This window comes from Schistocerca gregaria, chromosome 2 (assembly GCF_023897955.1).
Source record: "Schistocerca gregaria isolate iqSchGreg1 chromosome 2, iqSchGreg1.2, whole genome shotgun sequence".
NCBI lineage: Eukaryota > Metazoa > Arthropoda > Insecta > Orthoptera > Acrididae > Schistocerca > Schistocerca gregaria.
In genome coordinates, this window is record NC_064921.1 from 168,891,016 (window position 1) to 168,910,583 (window position 19,568).

A 19,568-nucleotide genomic window follows, 5' to 3' on the forward strand; every position below is an offset into this window, starting at 1 on the left:
TACAGCACACAGTGAAGCATATAAGTAGTCATTCTTCACACACCATATATGCTTATGGAATGGAAAGAAATTCTAATACGTGGAATAATACCATGCAATTCACAGTAGTTTGCCGTGCATGAATATAGTTGTATATGATACTGTTACGTTGGCAAGTGCACGTCTTGCAGTGTATGTTGTGAAGTTGTTGCAATAGGTATTTTTCCACTGTGAAGATGAATGCATATCATGCCAAGTATACCGATGCTGTTGAAAAAATAATTGTTTCATTGTAATTGTATCCAACTATTTCATTAACTGAAGAAGAGCTTTTGTATGAACTGTCCAATGTAGCGCTCCATTTTGAAAAATTACAATGAATAGCATATTTGGAAAACACATGTGCCTTCTTTAGAATTATATTTTCTCAGCTGCCACACACAAAGCTGCTTATTGTTCTTTATTTGGATATTTTGCAAGGTAGCTGTAGCAGTTATATATAATTTTATACTGCCCATTGACAAGCAACTAACTGGGCGAATCAGTATTGGTTTTAGAGTTCAATGGAATGAAACTGAACTTCCACTTTCCTCTCTTGACTTGTAAAAGACTCTACTAGTAAGCTATTCCAGTGTCTACATGTAGCATATCTTTCAGTAACACATGCAAACTAGATAACTAGCAAGTTATTTTGCTTAAGTTTGCTGTAATGTTTACACTTTAATTGTAAGAGAAAAATAAAAGAACACATACCACAAAGCAATTATCCAAATGAGGTAGAAATCTGTAGATGTGATTCATATGTACAGACAAACAAATACTTACAGTTTCAGAAGAACTGGATATTTATTTGAGAGAAAGAGCTTCACACACTGAGCAAGTCAATAATGCTTTGGTCCATCCCTGGCCCTTGTGCAAGCAGTTATTTGGCCTGACAGTGATTGATAGAGTTGTTGGTGTCCTCATGTTGGGTATTGTGCCAAATTCTGTTCAATTTATGTGTTAGATCATCGAGATCCCAAGCTGGCTGGAGGCCCCTACCCATAATGCTTCAAATGTCCTCAACTGCGGAGAGATCTGGTAACCTTGCTGGCCATTGTAGGATTTGGAAATCATGACAACAAGCAGTGCAAACTGTCACCATATGTATTCAGGGATTATCTTGCTGAAATGTAAGCCACAGATGACTTGCCATGAAGGACAACACAACGGGGCATAGAATATTGTTAACAATTGTTAATGTAGGTACAAGCATATGGAGTAGGTTCCTAGGTATGTGAGTGGCTCAAAGACTTCATAAGTAGCAGAACCCACTGTGTTGTCCTCAACAATGAGTATCCATCATAGACAAGGGTACCATCAGGAATGCCCCAGGGAAATGTCAAAGGACTGCTGTTACTTTCTATATACGTAAGTGATCTTGCAGATAGGGTAAGCAGCTACCTGTGGCTGTTTGCTGATGATACTGTGGTGTATGGGAAGGAGTCATTGTTAAGTGACTGCAGAAGGATGCAGATGATTTAGATAAAATTTCTAGTTGGTGCGATGAATGGCAGCTAGCTCTAAATGTAGAAAAATGTAAGTTACTGCAGATGAGAAGAAAAAACAAACCCATAATGTTCAAATATAGTATTAATAGTGTGCTGCTTGACACAGTCACATCAATTAAATATCTAGGCACAATGTTCCAAAGCAATATGAAACGGAATGAGTGTGTCAAGACAGTGCTAGGGAAGGCAAGACAGTGCTAGGGAAGGCAAATGGTGGACATCAGTTTATTGAAAGAACTTTGGTAAAGTGTGGTTATTTGTAAAGGAGACCACACATAGAACACTAGTGTGACCTATCACTGAGTACTGATCAAGTGTTTGAGATCTGCACCAGCTCAGATTAAAGGAAGATGTTTAAGCAATTTGGAGGCATGCTGCTTGATTTGTTACCAGTAGGTTCGAACAACCTGCAAGTATTATGGAGATACTTTGGCAACTCAAATGGCAATCCCTGGAGGTAAGACAGCATTCTTTTTAACGAGAACTACTGAGAAAATACAGGGTACTCTCCACCACACAACATATTTTGGCTTGCGGAGTATGACTGTAGATGTAGATTAGATGCAGACGTACTGCTATGCTGTACAGGCGTCAGGGATGACAACCAAGTAAGTCCTATTATTGAAAAGAAATGACAACCCAGGCCATTATTTATAGTTGTTAAGGCTTATGACAGACAACTGTCAGGTTGATATCCCATACCTGTCTTGGATATCTCCAGACACGCCCCCACTGGGCATCAGGGCTCAATTCGACTCGTCACCACAGACAATTCTATTCCACTCAATGAGATCTGAGGCCAAAGACATGTCTGGAGATGCCCTGGACAGCAATGGAATACCAACCTCACAGACGCCTGCAATACAGCCCGACAAGCAGAAGCGGTGGTCTGCTCTGCCATTTCATTTCATAGCAGGACATGTTTGTGTGTCATCTGTGGCATCCTTATAACACTGTGGTATGTCAAGGATATTCTACATCTCTGTCTCTTGCCCTTCATGGGAAGCCATCCTGGGCCTACATTTCACCGAGATAATGCCTGCCTGCACATGACAAGAATTTCTACTGCTTGTCTTCATGCTTGCCAGTCCAGTCCCTACCTTGGCCAGCAAGGTAATCAGATCTCTCCCCAGTTGAGAATGTCTGGAGCATCATGAGCAGGGCTGTCCAGCCAGCATGGAATTTTGATGATCTAGGGACAGAATTTGGCATTATGTTCCTCAGGAGCACATCCAGCAACTATATCAATCAATGCAAGCCGAATAACTGATTGCATAGGGGCTAGAGGTGGATGAATGCATTATTGACTCACTCAATTTGTGAAACTCTTGCACTTGAACAAAATCAACCAATTCTTCTGAAATTATCATCATTTGTTTGTCTGTACATGTACATCACATCTACTCATTTCAGATCAATTTGGATAAATCAATCGCGAGACATCTTTTTCTTGTGTTAGAGTGTATAAGGGATATCATAACTGATTAAAACAAATCACTTTGAAGCAGTCAGCAACATTCATTTTTACTAAAGGTATAATGTTGGCTATATGCAGATGGGTAAGAACAGTAACATAAATGCCTTACTTGTATAGAAAACAATGTGAGATAGTGAATCAAAGACACTAGATAGCAAGTAAGTAAGTATATTCAATAACCTACTGGTGACAAGACAGAATCCAATATTGTTCTCATGGCAGTACTACAGTAGTGGTGCTCAGTTGTTTTTTACATGTAAAATGTATAATTACATATTATGACTGCCTTAAATGAATATACTAAAGAAGGAAAAATATCTTTGATGAATATAATATAATGAAAGATGTCTTCTACTTTGATGAACTTTTGTAATTCTTGAAAATGCCTGAATAAGAGAGCTTTTGATGTCCTGAGCAATTAAGCAGATGTTAAAATTGCTCCTTCAGTGAAGTCATAGTGAAGGTTATATCCAGTTATGAGCAGAGGAGGGCACCTGCCACGAACTCACCCATCCCGTCATCGCAAATTCCTCTAAAACCATCATCATAAACCAAATTCATGTCCTGCTCAGCCAAACAGATAAAACATATCAGTTCAGTGTGAATTTCAAGAAAGTGAGACCATGTAATGATGATGATGATGATGAGGTCCCATACTCTGAAGAGTGTAGGGTACGATGCGGGAGACCCGCACTGCCATACTAGGCAAGGTCCTAGTGGAGGTGGTTTGCCATTGCCTTCCTCCAACCATGATGGGGATGAGTGATATGATGCAGACAACACGACAACACCCAGTCATCTCAGGCAGGAAAAATCCCTGATCCCACAGGGAATCAAACCCAGGACCCGGTGCGCGGGAAGCGAGAATGCTACCGCAAGACCACGGGCTACGGACCCACGTAATGAATACTGAGTAATAAAAAGTGGAATCAAGTTTCATTTGACGTGAAATCTCAAAACTATATTCTGATTTGCAGCTAAACTAACAAACTGTAGCAGCTACCCCCCCCCCCCCCCTCCCCCAGCTCCATTCTTGGAACCAGTACAACGTAAGGCATCAGGTACGGCCCACAGTGAACATTTTTATGGTTCAACTGAGATAGTACTGTATTTTTAAAAAGTCTCTTATTAATTGTGAAACACCAATTAACTAAACGTATTTTTAGAACATAGAATCTTTTGGGAATATAGGAATGACAAAAGAGAATTGAGTTTAGTTAAACTTCTTGCCAGTGCCAAAGTCGTCATAATGTAGAACACAAGTACAAAGAGAAAGGAAATAGGGTATGGACTTGTTTCGGGAACCATCCACTAAATCACTCCAAGGCATCTGTAGACAGTATCGATAACATAAGTTGGGATGCTGGAAGGGAAATTTGAGGCCTGATCGTCCCAAAAATGAGATTGTGTTGCTGGATGAAGAAAACGAGGGGAAAATGAGACGTGTACGGAGTCATAAGGTGAAGTTTATTTGGAATTGTTGAGTCTGAGGCCTTAAAGCAAAAGCAGTGCATTAGTCATTTGTTTTGAGGCAGGCATCTGGAGATGGAAGGAGAAAAGATATGCAAATTTAGCAGCTGTCACCATTTGCAAATAATGTTCTTTGGGAGATGAAACTATGTGCATTGTGTTGTTTTGCAGTCTGTGGGCTACTAACCAAGAACTCTGCTTCTGTAATCTTCCTTCGGCCGTGGTTCTCGCCCTGCTTGCGCAGCATCTCAATCATGACCTCAGGGTCATCCAAGTGGTCCACAACAGCAGTCAGTGCATACATGACGCTGTTAGCATGCGCGTGGAACTTGGGGTTGGTGCGTAGGTCTGATATGGGCACGTCCTTGAAGCTGGTGAACCTCTTCTTCGCCTCAGGATTGTTGGTAAAGAACCTGTGGAAGACAACAGTATTGGTAACTGCAGAGATATTGTCCCTGTCGCCTTGCAATGTAACAAAGTTACTTTCACTCCCACAGATTTAATCAGAGGGCAAGATAAAATCGTCTCAATAAATGCACATATTTTAGTCAAATTGAGTGACGACTCCATCATCAAAACTAAAGTATCTGAACATTCTGAGGAATAAAATGCACATCCCTCACAAGCACTACGGCAAACAGTGAAAGGTAGATAATTTCTGAATCGTCAATTGCTACCATCTAAGAAACATGTTATAAATGTGTTTCATATTCTTGGCGAACTAGGTAGAACTTTTTAAATTATTTAACGTTTTTATTTTAGAATGTGTTCCAAAAAACTGTTGGAACACTGCAGTCATCTAAAAGGCTCCAGAAATAGAAGTTCACTAATACATACCTCTAGTTCAAGTCTGACGTCATTGTTTCTGAATAGTAAACGTCTGGAGAGCATTACATTGTTATCCAACTGCACTACACTCTTAACCACTGGAAATTGGTTGTGGCATGCAAAAATAATCGTACTATGGATAATGGAAACTACTGAACCTAACGAACAACGGTAGAGTTGAAGTGTCACTGACGTCAAAAATATTATGTGCAGCGTTGTAACTATGAGCTGTAGGAGACGCTGGCTCTTATGCCTCATCTTCCAGAGTTGATATGCTTCAAGTTCACAGATTTGTGCGCACCATACCGGTACGTCAGGCCGCCGAGGAAATACGTGGAAATTGTGTTAAAGCAATCCATGAACAAAAGTCACATCTGGAATCGAAATCATTCTGTGTACGCGAGGGAAGCAAAACGCAAGAAATGAGTATTAGCAAGCGTTTACAACGTGGCGAAACTAAGAAGGTTTACCGCGCACAACAGGTGTCTGTTTAGTAAAATCTTCCATCGTCACCCAAAAGTACCACTATAGCTGGAGTCAAGGACGATAGCGGGCGAGAGCAGGCTTGTTCTGCGAATGGACGACACACACATTGTTGCTCTATCACCTTTTTTAGAGCTAGTTCCGGCATTTTTAAATGGCATTTATCTGGTAAATGATTTAGCTAGGGCCCGAAAGTATGGCTTTTTTCACAATCATTTGCCTTTTTTCCGGCTTTTCCCCCCTTGATTATAGGAAAGCATTCAAATCCTTGTTTGTGAAAGGAAAATTATCGTCATTGAACTAAGCTTTCAAAATATGCTTTAATATCCCATGAAAACGTAGTATTAGACTTAATTAAATGCAGAACAAACAGTTCCAGGCTCATCAGCATACACATACACAAGGCCAAAACGATAAACGCAAAATATAAGCAGTTGAGAGAGTGTTGCTGAAAATGCTGCTGTAGCATAGCTTACATCAGAAGCAATTTCATAATAATGAAGGAAGCTGTTCTAAGCAAAGCAGACTGGTTTATGCACGATGAATCGTAAGTCATACGCTCCACAATTCAACAAACAATGTGCCAACGGCTGAAATGAGAAGAAGAACAGCGAATTTCTATCCAGTACAGTTGTTTGCTAGGTATAAGGAATAATATATTACAGTGCAGGTATTTGAAGTTTGTCCTGTAAGTACTTAGCAGAAACTTTGTTTATATTTTTTACTGCGAGAAAAAGAGAAACTGACACGAAGATGTTTATTTGAATTTTTGCATCAAAATATCAAGGTTTTAAAAATTAAGATAATGTTTATATATTCACAGTTAATCATCTGTTTTACTGTAACGTCCAGCAGATTCCAAATTTATAAAATAAACACAAATTCATGCTAGTTTGTTATACAGTATAATCACTGCAAAAATAATACTTATCAGTGATAGATCTTGTTTTATTTCAGCTTTTTCTGGCTTTTCTTTGTAGACACATTTAGCTTATTTTGATTTGGAAAGTTGGCAACACGTTTCCCGTATTCTCCGACAACCTATGAGCGTTCAGTAGCGATTTTAGCGCTCTGTTGTGGATGTTGGACACATTAAACGTGATCGTAATGAGTTATTTACTGAATTTTTATTTCATTTGTTGCGAGTTACCATCGCTGATGGTGGTAGTTAGCGACCAGTCCTACATAAGCTAGCGAGAGACGTAACTTGCACCACACACACCTTCTTCAAGGCGATGCACGTTGTATGCGCTTACCGCAACTGTCACTTGGAACCGGCAACAATGGGAATCCCGCCCCTGCCTCGACCGGCGTGAACGGCCATCGCTTATGAATCGGACTATAATACAAGCTCTCCAACTCATTAGAGGAGAATATTGGAGAAAAATTCTCGCCTTATAGCTCTGGATGAATGTATGGGAGCTGCGAACTTACGTGCAGGAATTGATATACCTATTCAGTCTAAGACAATACGCTCCCCTAACAGACACTGATCCATAGACAGGACAGTCTTAGTGGAGAGAGACACAGCCGTCTTCACTCAAGTTAAGAGTCCTGACAGTGGTAATGCTGTGTAGATGGCCTACTACCGATGCACCTGTTATCCTAAATGATGGACCTATTTTCAAAAATTTGTATCTGTTCAAGTACAAATCCAAAGTCAACAAGCTTTATAGCAATGAAAAGAGGAAGTTTCAAAGTTTTTGGCGGGCGGTGATGGTATCAGAAGTGGCCGGTAGAGTTCGCTCGGCAATAGGACCATCATTTCGTTTCACTGTCAGTTGTGAGTGAGATGGCGAATGTGGAGTACAAGGGTTTCGGCGTTCTTGAGTTCGCGAAAATTGAGTCGCAAATTGCACAGCAGCGGGCATTTCGTACCAAATTCGGTATTCAACCACCAACTCCCTAAAGCATTAGCCGTTGGTTTAAGCAATTTAAACAGACTGGGAGTGTGTGCAAAGGATAAAGCACAGGCCGACTGCGTGAGTCAGAGGATGATGTCTTACGGATTCACCAAAGTTTTAAATTGATATCGAACATTATGAAAAAAAAACCTTTGAAACTTCCTCTTGTCACTGGTATAAAGCATGTTCATTTTGGATTTGTACTTGAATAAATACGAAGTTTTGAAAGTGGGTCCATCATTTAGAATAACGGTGTAGTAATGTGTTCTGGGAAATAAAAATCCTGGACGTTTTGACAACAGTTGTTGAGAGATGTGCAGTGTATGATAGAAAAATAATGTCTAAAGATCCCTGAACTGTCAGCAAAGGCTGTTTTTCATACTGACTTCTTATTACAGATAAGATATTTGAAGCCACATAATAAGAAACATAGACGTAATATGTTACTTGAAAGTGGAGTGTTATTTGTGGTAAATGTGTATTTTTAAGTAATTAAATAACGTTTTTCAGATGCCAGGGAAACGCTGTTCCTCAGGTTGCAAAGTAGTTATCATTACAGTGGTGCAATGGCTGCACCACTGTATTGTAATATAAACGATTCATTGTGGTTTATTTGTTTATTTCTCCAGGGATCATCTCTCAATGATATATGATTTGTCATCATAATACAGTGAAAAAAGACAGCTCAAGATATAGATATCTTTTTACGAGGATATGACAGGCGGTCAGCCGTAGCCGTGCTGAAGCACCCGGCCCGGCAATTGCGTGAAATGGTTCAGGGAAACGAGGGAATATTTAAATCTGGATGGACGGACAAATTCCCGATTATGAGGTCAATGTCATAACTGCAGCGCTTCATTCGGTTGATCTTTACTATACAATGTTCTTTGTATCATGTGGAGTTTTTACTAGACAACGTACATTACAAAAACTACTTAATGACTGCACAGACTATGGCACGCGCTGATGATCTAGACCACTAACATGCTACTATGCGCCTCATATTCTCGTCAGTCTGTTAGAAAACAGACTACAGGTCCTTAAAAAATGCAAATATGCCCCGATGCATGTCGTCATCCCCTCCTTTTAGTCCAGCTGAAGAACTGACTCCGCAACTATCCATGATGGTTGCGATGCTGAGCTCAGAACAGTGACAGTACATTACTATGATGCACTGTAGATCTTGCAACACAATTGTGTTGTAAAAGCATTACATTGTGATCGTATATTGTAACGCGACAAGGTGTTGTAGCTGTCATTGTTAACAACTACTCTAAGTCCTCTAAGTAATCTTTATAAGTGTAATATGTGTTAGTGTAATATGTATTACTTATGAAGTATGTTTTAGCTGCCTTTTTAAATACACGGGTTTGGTAATATTTTTCCTTTCTTCGGGCAGTTTATTATGTAATTTGATTGCATCATAGAAAAATATTTTTTTTTAAATTGGTATATAGAAGCACATACTGGCTCTTGTCCCATTATTACTGGTATGTACCGAGCTACTAGTGAAATATTGAAAACGGTAATGCGTAATTTAAATTATGTTCTATGTAGTAATAAGTGAAAGAAGTCTAAAAAAAGTCTGTTGGCTTCTGTCTCGGGTTCTTCGGCACAGGATTGTTAATTTTTCTGTCGCTTCGCCAGCACGAGTGGCCGGCACTGTCAGAGCTTCACCCTCCATTGCTGGTTGTGGACTGGAGTCGAGGTCGCGGCTGCTGATTATATGTATTTGGCACGCCAATGTCCAAGGGCCTTTCTATGGTCATCGCCGCTGTTGTTGTTCTCCTCTTGCTACTAGCAACGGTCGTTCTTTGCAGCACGGGAATCGGAATCCAGGGTCCATTCATCTGGAGGCTTTCTTCTTTCTTGTTGAAGCTATTGTCATCATGTAGTGTATTTCTGTAGTTGCTCTGAACAAGAAGATGTACAGCAAGAACTCCCATGTCGGCGAATCTCGATATACGGTCGGTCTCTCACACCACGTGCTCCACCACGGTCGACTTCTCTACCTGCCCCAACCTGCAAAGCCGCTTATGTTCTCTGCTCCTTGTGTTCGTAGATGGCCCACTCACACCAATAGAGACTGTTCACATGTGCAAGGTATTCGGTATCTTATCGACATTGCAGGTGAGTCAGTTTTCTCCTTTGCCGATCGGAGACACTGTCTCATTTTCTTTGTCAGTTTATAAATAGTCTTTATGCCGTATTTGTGCAATATACGGCCGATTCTGTCCTTCGCTCCTGGAATGTATTTCAGAAAGGCCGTACCCGACATTTCTTTTTCCAGTGTAACACTTCTCGCAGTGTTTGACTCTGTGACACTTCTTACGTAACTGGTGGAGTACCCATTGCTCCTCAGAAAGCTTTTCAGTATTGCATCTCGCGTCTGAGGTGCTGCGGCTCACATATTCGTCTTCCCGCTTTACGAGCTTGTTAATCGTGCCCCTTTTTGGGTTCGGGTGATGATTTGGTAGTTTGTGCACGAATCGGTCCGTGTGTGTCGGTTTTCGATACGCACTGTGTCCCAGGTATTTACCATATCTCGTGACCAGCACATCTAGGAAGGGTAGCTGTTGGTCATTTTCTACCTCCATGGTAAATTTTACGTTGGCATAGAGACTGTTCAGGTGTCCTAGGAAATCGCCGTGCTGTACCTTACCATGGCTCCACACAGTTAAGGTATCGTAGACGTATTTGTACCACACATGAGGTTTATTAGGTGCCTAGTCCAGCGCCTTGGCTTCGAAATATTCTGTGAAGAAGTTGGCCACCATTGGATTAAGTGGGCTAACCATGGCGACGCCTTCCAGCTGTTTGTAGAAGTTGCTATTCCATATGAAATAGCCCTTGGTGAGGCATTCATAAAGGACCTTGGTGATGTTTTGCAGGAAAATGGAACCGATTACTCCAGAGAATTGCTGAATTGTACTTTAGTGAACAAGGAAACAACGCCAAATGTGACGAGGATGTCTTCTGGTCCAACTTTTAGTTTCTTCAGGTTCTCAGTGAAATGTCCTGAGTTCTTTACAGTATGTATGTCTCAATCTTTCCCACGTGCGGCTGGAGCAAAGAGCCCGGAGCAGAGAGGCAAAGTGTTTCGCCAGTTTATACGTCGGTGAGCCAAGAGCGATAACAATTGGTCTTAATGGATGTTTGGTCATTCATGTAGCCAAGGTGGTAGGGCTTCTTTGATCCGCAGTTTCCTCTGCATGTCCACCAAGAGAGAAGACGCCTGGATTAACCTATTCGTATTCCGCGTGATCCGCTGCGTCGGAGCTGTGCTAGTTTTCGGTACGTCGTCGGATTTAATAGGTCCCGGATTTTGTGCTCATAATCTTCGGTCTTCATTGCGTCAGCGGCATATCCCTTATCGGCGGGCAGTACCAGTATACTCACGTCGGCGTTAAGGCTCTTTATAGCTTTTACTACTTCTTTCTTCAGGTTGAAACCCGGTGGTTTCGCTCGGCACAGTATCCTGGCTATTTCAGTGCGTATTTCCTCAGGTCTTTCACAAGGAAAGGTCCGAACAGCCGCTTTTGTATTAGCAATGATATCCTCCATAGGTATAGTTCTCGGGATGATAGTTCGTCTCGATGCATGCTGCTACTTTGTAGAGAGAAAATGACCAAAAACTCCTCATCCGTTGTTAAATGTCTTCTTGTTACATGAATTCGCTGACGAAGAAAAACAATACATCACCAAGCTCTTTCGTCCACGCCTTTCCACGAGCTGTTTCAGGTGGAATGACAGCTTTTAGCAACGGCTGGAAGGCGCCGCCGTTGGTGGCCCACTTAGTCCAGTGGTGGCCAACTTCCTCATGGAACACTGCTAAGCACAAGTGCTGGACTTGGCACCTTGTAAACCTGAGATATGGTACAGATATGTCGATGATACCCTCATTTTGTGGAGTAATGGTGAGGGACAGCTCGGTCACTTCCTAAAACACCTGAACAGCCTCCATGCCAACATAAAATGTAGCATGGAGGTGGAAAAAGACCAACAGCTACCCTTATAGATGTGCTGGTCACGAGAAATGGTGATAACATTGCACAAAGCGTGTATCAAAAATCGACACACACGGATCAGTACCTGCAAAAGCTCTCAAATCACCGCCCGAGCCAAAAAATAGGCATAATTAATACTCTCGTAACGCGAGCGACACGAATGTTGTGAGACTCAGAACCTCAGCCGCTTGATGCATCACCTGAAAAGCGTTTTGAGGAGCAATGGGTACTCCACCAGTTACGTAAGAAGGGTCACAGAATAAAACACCCGGCGAAGCGGCTCATGGGAAAAGAAGTGTCGGGTGCAGCCTTTCTGCGATGCATTCCCAGAGTGACTGACAGAGTCGACGATATTTCGCGCAAACACGGCATAAAGATTATTCATAAGCCGACAAAGGAGAGAAGGGACCCACTTGCAATGTCATGAATATACCGCGTACGTCATACATACGGAACAGTCTATGTTGGAGTTCCTGGACGAGCACTCAACACCAGGGTCACCGAACATAAGCGACATTGCAAGTTGTGACAAGTAGAGAAATCGGCCGTGGCGGAGCACGTGCTGTGTGAGACCGACCATACAGTGAAATTCGCCGGAATGGAAGTTCTTGCTGTAGATGAGAGCTATCACACTGGCTTGTTCAGGGAAACTATAGAAATACACAAACACGACAATAGCTTCAACAAGAAAGAAGAAAGCCTCAAGGTGAACGGATTGTAGATACCCGTGCTGCAGAGAACGGCCGTTGCAGATAGCAAGGGGAGAACCACAGCGGTAATGACCACGGAAAAAACACCTGAACGTTGGCGTACCAGTTACATATAATCCACGGCCTCGAGATCGACTCCAGATCACCATTAGCAATGGAGGCTCAAGCTTTTAAATCTCAGCAGCGTGGCATTATCTTACTTTTAATGAAATCTTAAGTGTTACACTTAGCTGAAAATCACAAAAAAGAATGAATGTACTAGTACAGAAAATCTGTGTTTGGGCAATAAATATACAAGCGCACGATCTAAAAGCGGTAAGAGTCTTGAGAAGAGGAACAAAATAGTTGTTACAGCAGACGGCCACGGTCACGGATTTGTTCCTCTTATTAACGAACAATCCACGGTAAACGCGAGTGTCCTCATAAAGCCTGGCTCTTCTCTATCCGAAGTCTGAAGATGTGCAGTCCACAGACGCAATAAGTTTGTCCTCAGAAGACAATGTAGTGCTGTGCGGAGGGTCAAATGATGTAAACAAAAAAGATACTTATAAAGCAAACCGGGAATAAAAAACTTTAGGACTGCCGACGTACACTAATGTTTTCGTCCTGAATATCCGACGCCGACGCGATTTATCATCGTGGTCCTGAGTACACAAGGCACTTACTGCCGCTAAAAAGCAAACATCAGTGTTAAGTAAAGATTTAAAAAATGTAGGAACCTTGGGTGTTAGAAACATCGGCCGCACATTCTGCACTTTACATGGGCTACACATTAACAGCCTAAGAAAAAAAAGCAGCTCGTTAAAAATCTAAATGATGATAATTTCATGATTTTAAACATGGCTGAAACAGCAACTGTTGAAATTCTTCACGGTAAATGATGACAGCCAAAACAGTTGCAGGATAAAGACTTATTAAAATTCTTGACCACGGTTTCAGTATATCTAAATATACCTTCATCAGAAGTAAAATACGCCTGCTTTCAAGATTTTCCTGAAAACAGGTGTATTTTACTTCTGATGAAGGTAAATTTAGATATACCGAAACCGTGGTCAACAATTTTAATAAATCTTTATCCTGCAACTCTTTTGGATCTCATCATTTACCGTGAAGATAATAACAATGGTCATCAAACACCCAAAACCGAAATGATTTTAAACTGTCAGTTCTAATCTAATCTGAATGATAATAACAATGGGAGCCAAAAACTCAAAAGCGAAATCATTTTAAACTGACAATTCCACAGTACAGCACAGACAATACCACTTCCATCATCAACATTGCCAGCAGAAGAACACCTCGTCTCACATGCGCTAGGACGGAACCTCAGAGTTTTTTATGGGAGTGATCCAAGGGAGACGCAGGCTAAGTCATCCGTTGCATTTCACACAGCGCAGCCAGGTGAAAGTAGACCAGAATTTTGTGTATGTCCAACCTGACTAACAGGCTGAGACCAAACATCAAGACAAAACGTGTGTTTGTCTTGCAAATAAATGTACAGCCACTTAAAAATAAACTTACAGAAGTGGAATACTGGTTGGAAGAACTAAATTGTGATGCTTTGCTAGCAAATGAACAGTGGCTAACTCACAGTGAACTTGAATTAAGAGTACCTTATCGATACCAATTAGCAACCTGTTACTGTAGAACAAATTTGAAGCATGATATTGCATAGGTACCGTTGTAAACAGCCTTGAGAGTTACATTTGCAGTCTCTAATACGGATTGTAGCGTTTTGCCAGTGACAATGGCGTTGCTGTCATCAGCAGAGAACTGTTTCTCCAAATGTTATCTTGTTTGGAAAGTTATTGACATAAAGGGTGGTCAGAAACAGTTTGAAAAGCTTGTTAGCTTGTTGCAGCGTAGGTTCCGCTGGGAAATAATTGCTAAAAAACTGTTTCTGAATGAATTAGGATTGAACTTAGTCGATCGGGCCACTGCGCGCGCAAAGTCAAGTGGCCCTCCAGATACAGTTAGTGTCAGCTGATAGCGTACGAGACTGCTCAGCCTTTGGCTCGGGTTCGGTCGTTACTACCATCCCATGACAAACTGTTGTAACGCTATCCTGTTCGGTTTTAGAAAAGCAAGCAAAGCACACGTTTGGCGACACCGTCTCTGCCCGAGCCACTTGTATCTGCACGCGCAGTGGCCTGATACGCTAAAGCTTAATGTTTATTAACTCGGAAACCACTCAATGCCTCGAAGCTTTTTCTGAATAACTAATCCTCTGCACAATCTACCTTTCAACACAATTACAAGTTTTTCAGACTGTTTCTGACCACCCTGTATATTAAGAGCACAACTGGATCCAATACACTACGGTTGTCTGATAACTGTTTTACTTAACATTTATTATCAGCTGACATGTGAACTATCACTGCATTTTGCATCCTGTGAGATTGGAGCCACTTGTGTGCTATACCTAAACAAGCTTCTGGCTTATTTAGTAGGGTCAGAAACTTATGAACAAAAATAAGAATACATCTGTAACACAGTCACTCTCCTCAAGAGCTCTAATATCACTTTCGTGAACTCTGTAATGGCCGAGATCGTACTTCTCCCACATCGAAAACCACACTGTGCTTCGCTAAAATAGGTTTTATCTGTTCATGTAATTCATTATCCTTTCATGACTGAGTCAGTTATTTTTGAGAACGAGTGCAGTAGTAAACAGGCCTGCAGATGAGGAGGAGGAGGAGGAGAGTGTTTAACGTCCCGTCGACAACTAGGTCATTAGTGACGGAGCACAAGCTCGATTTAGGGAAGGACAGTGAGGGAAAGCAGCCGTGCCATTTCGAAGAACCATCCTGGCATTTTCTTTACGCTATTTAAGAAAATCACGGAAAATCGAAATCAGAATGACCGGAGGCTGGTTTGAACAGTCCTCCTCCTGGATGCGAGTCCAGTGTGCTGACTACTGCGCTATCCCACTCGGTAACTGGCCTGCAGTTTTCTTTATTCACCACATTACCTTTCTTTAGTAAAGGAACACATCATGTGTGCTTTATGTATCTTGGAAAAATAGCTGAATTGTGGGGCACCTTATTATGTTTATTAATGGCGTTTGTATGTTGCCTATACACACCGTGAGAATAGAGACTGACACCTCATCTTGGCCTGCCGACTTACTTTTTAAACATTGTGTTGTCTTCCTGACTGCAAGCTCCATTGTGAGAAACAGCTTCCTTATTTTTGCTGTGTAATTCATTGTGGGTGTTACAAGTGTTTTTAGGAAGATTTTGTTGCAACTTCTCTGCAACACCAAGGAAATAATCATTTACAAAATTTGCTAATTCCTGAATATTTTGTGTTGATCTACTCCTGTTTTGATGTGTATATTATTATACTTTTGTCTCTTATTCCCACTTTCATGTTCTGTGATATCCAGAACTACTTTGCTTTTATTTGGTACATTATATATTATTGTCATTGAATGATTTCTTTTTCAGTAATCAATATACTTCTGTATACCTTTTTGTACTTGTGTTAGTAATCAAGGAACTGTGAGTTGGTGTTCTGATTTTGCAAAACACCGAGAAATTTAAGTAAGTGGGAGGACTTTCTAATACCCACAGTTACCTATTTTTCTTAGTTGCTGCTGCTTAAGTTGCTATTTTTCGAAAATTAATTTAAACGATGTGCAGAATGTAGAGAACTTGGCATCTACATCCCACGTTTGATCTGTCAATGCCTTAGAAGATCCATTGATAGGCCTGCAGTTTTTTTTTCAAGCCTGTCTCTAGCTTTATTATGTGGCAGTAATGATCAGATAGGCCAAGATTTCTTGTAAGTACTTCACAACTTTTCCTATCCATATCTGTAACTTTATAATGCATTCATAGCATGTTCACCATTTGTGCGACACCAATAGTGTTCACCCTCAACACCTGCATTAAGGTTCATGTCTCCACATATTACTGTGTTAGTTCTGGGGGAAGTCCGGGACTTCAGTAATTAACTGAAGAAAGTTTACACATTACCACTAGATACATGTACAGAATGATTAACTTATGGATGTCTAACTTTGCTAGTTAACAGCTGCCAATTCAGCAGGTTTATCTGCACTAATTGTGATAAGATCTTCGCTAGTGTTTACTGTGCATCACCTTTGATGTAAACACCCCCAAAGGTAGTTCTACAATAGCAACTAGCACTCACATAAATATAGTACTATATGCCATATTTCAGTGCATACTTCCCATTGTACCACAATTCATTCTGTCCCTCTCTCTTCGCGTACTGCGTATTGCGAGAAAAATGACACTCTAATTGCCCATGTCCGTGCTGTAATTAATCTGATTTTGTCTCTGCGATCCCTAAAGGAAGAATGCGCGAGAGACTATTGTATATTCCTAGTTTGATCATTTCTATTGATGGAATTGAAGAAAAAAGAATTTTATATTGCTTCTTGCCTAAAAGAAGGGATCAGGAAGTGGAGGGAGGCGAGGGGGAGGGGGGGGGGGGGGGGAGGAAAAACTGTAGAGGGAGACCAAGGCTTGACTACCACGGTACACAGTTTGCCGTAGTTATGCCGAGATAAAGAGGTTTACACAGATAGACTAGCGTAGAGCGGTACATCAAACTACTCTTCGAACTGAAGTCCACAACCACAGTAAGGGCGCATGCTGCTGTCATTCCACCGGTAATACACCGCTCTCTAGGCAGCAAACATAAGATGAACCACATACAGAGTCAATATTAAGTAAGGAAACAAACTTTTGTAGGTGATTTCTTACAGCTAAAGTTCATATCAGTATACGAGGGGCATTCACAAAGTAATGGAACATATTTTGTTTCTTAAAGCAGGTTCGTTTTATCCAGGACTCCAATACACTATATTATTCCCCGACCTTTTGGCTACGAAACCCTATTTTTCAGCATAAACTCCGTTCAATGCGACGGCGTTACGCCATTTTAGTGGGAGAGCCTCTACATCCACATAATAAACAATCTACTCGTCGACATCAGGACAAACGTCATGCTGCATCAAAAATCTCTCCATCATCCGCGTACTGCTTTCCGCGGAGTGCATCCTTCACTGGGCCAAACAGATGGAAGTAAGAAGATGAGAGATCTGGGTTGTTGGGTGGAAGAGGAAGAGCAATCCAATGAAGTTTTGTGAGCTCCTATTTGATGTGCTGACTTGGGTGAGGCATTGCGTTGTCATGGAGAAGGAGAAGTTCGTTTGCATTTTTGAGGCGACGAACACGCTGAAGATATTTCTTCAATTCGCTGAGGCAGCACAATACACTTCAGAATTAATCGTTGCACCATGAGGGAGGACATCAAAAAGAGTAACCTCTTCGGAGCCCCAGGAGACGGTTGCCATGACTGTACCGGCTGAGGGTGCAGCTCAAATGGTTCAAATGGCTCTAAGCACTACGGGGCAGAGGATGCGGCTTTGAACTTTTTCTTCGGAGGGGAGGCAGTGTGGCGCCACTCCATGGATTGGTGTTTTGTTTCCGGTTCGAGGTGATGAACCTACGTTTCATCGCCTGTGACGATGATCGACAAAAAATTGTCACATCAGCCTCGTAATGCGCAAGCAGTTTCGCACATATGGTCCTTCGTTGCTCCTTATGGTCTTCTGAAGGGCAGCGGTGAACCCAGCGGGCACACACCTTTTTAATACCCCAACTGGTGGACGAGTGCATCAGCACTACCACCAAAGACATTCAGTTGAGCAGCGAGATTCACTGTGATCCGTCGATCACCTCGAATGAGAGTGTTCTCACGTCCCAACACCGCAGAAGTCACAGCTGTGTTCGGCCGACCGGCACGCGGGAAATCGGATAGGTTTGCGCCACCTTATTGCCTCGCTCAACGACTCTCAGTGCTTTTGTTCACTGCCAGGTCTCCGTAGTCATTCTGCACGCACCTTTGAATATCTCCGATTCTCTGGTTTTCCGCCAGAAGAAACCCAATGACAGCTCTCTGATCAAAACGCACCTCCGTTACAGACTCAATTTTGAAGGCTACGTAAAGCACCGCCACCTATCGCAACTTCATGAAACTGTAGAGTCCCAAGCGGGAGTGTTCTAGTATGTCCCATAAAGAATATCGCATTTTTTCAACAGTATATGCGGCAACGGATGATAACTCTGCGATAACGCAGTTATTACTCGTACATTACATTAGCCATTACATGATACACTTTCAAAATTAACCCAGTACGTAAAATAGTTTAGTAATCTTTTCGCTACAGGCAAGGAAGCGGTGAAGTGTCAATCTACAAATTGTGATTCCAAGCAGTGCCTGAAAACACGCCGATAACACCGCCTTCCTTGCCCTTGCCCCCACCCTGCAGCGCTCCCAACACCTTTTCCAATCCCATCTTGACCAATTCACCACTTGGCGCAACCAATGGTTGCTTAAGGTCAATCATTCAAAAACCCAGGCGATCATTGTAGGCAAAACCACCCCTTCGTTCCGCTTCCTCGATTTCTACATCACCATCTATGGCCATCCTATCGCCCTCACCCCCACCCTTAAGTACCTTGGCGTCACCCTCGACCGTCGCCTCTCCTGGACCCCCCTCCCACCTCCGGACAATCCAAGCCAAGGCACGATCCCGACTCCGTCTCCTCAAGCTCCTTTCTGGCTGTACGTGGGGTCTGGACCCCTCCACCATCCTCCATACCTATAAATCCCTCATTCGATCTATCCTTTGCTACGCCCACCCTGCCTGGATCTCCACTCCCCCTACCTTTTACAGATCCCTTCAGATCCTAGAACGCCATGCTCTTTCCCTCGCCAATCACATCCATCTCCCCTCCCCCATACGGATCCTCCCCCACCTCCTCCTTTTCCTCGAACAGATATGGATCCTCTACACCTCCAGTAAACTCGATCCTCGTCCCCCGCTGGTCTCTCCCATCCTCTCCCGCCCTCGTATGCTGCCGCGCCTTTATTCCCACGTCCCACCTGCTCTCCATCTCTCCACCCTCCATACCCTCTCCCAAGGTGGCTTCTGCCAGCTCCCCCTACCTGATGATGCCCTCCTCCCCTCCATCTGCCCCTCCTACCAACTTTGATCCTCCCTCCCTCCTCCGTGTTTGTTCCTATGGGCACCCTCTCTCCCTTCTCTCCCCCTTCCCTCCCTCCTCCCTTCTCCCCACTCCTCCCCCGGGCTTCCCCTACCCCCTACCCCCATACCTCCA

The 19,568-nt window shown here is 42.5% G+C and overlaps 1 protein-coding gene across 1 annotated transcript in view; it reads right to left on the reverse strand.

Annotated features, from left to right (window-relative positions):
• The window catches only part of LOC126336605 (globin-1), a 272,338-nt gene that overhangs the window by 7,238 nt on the left and 245,532 nt on the right, over window positions 1-19,568 (reverse strand). The window contains exon 4 of the mRNA XM_050000470.1: window positions 4,664-4,889. Coding sequence (XP_049856427.1) covers window positions 4,664-4,889 — 226 coding nt within the window. The remainder of the gene's footprint in view (window positions 1-4,663; window positions 4,890-19,568) is intronic.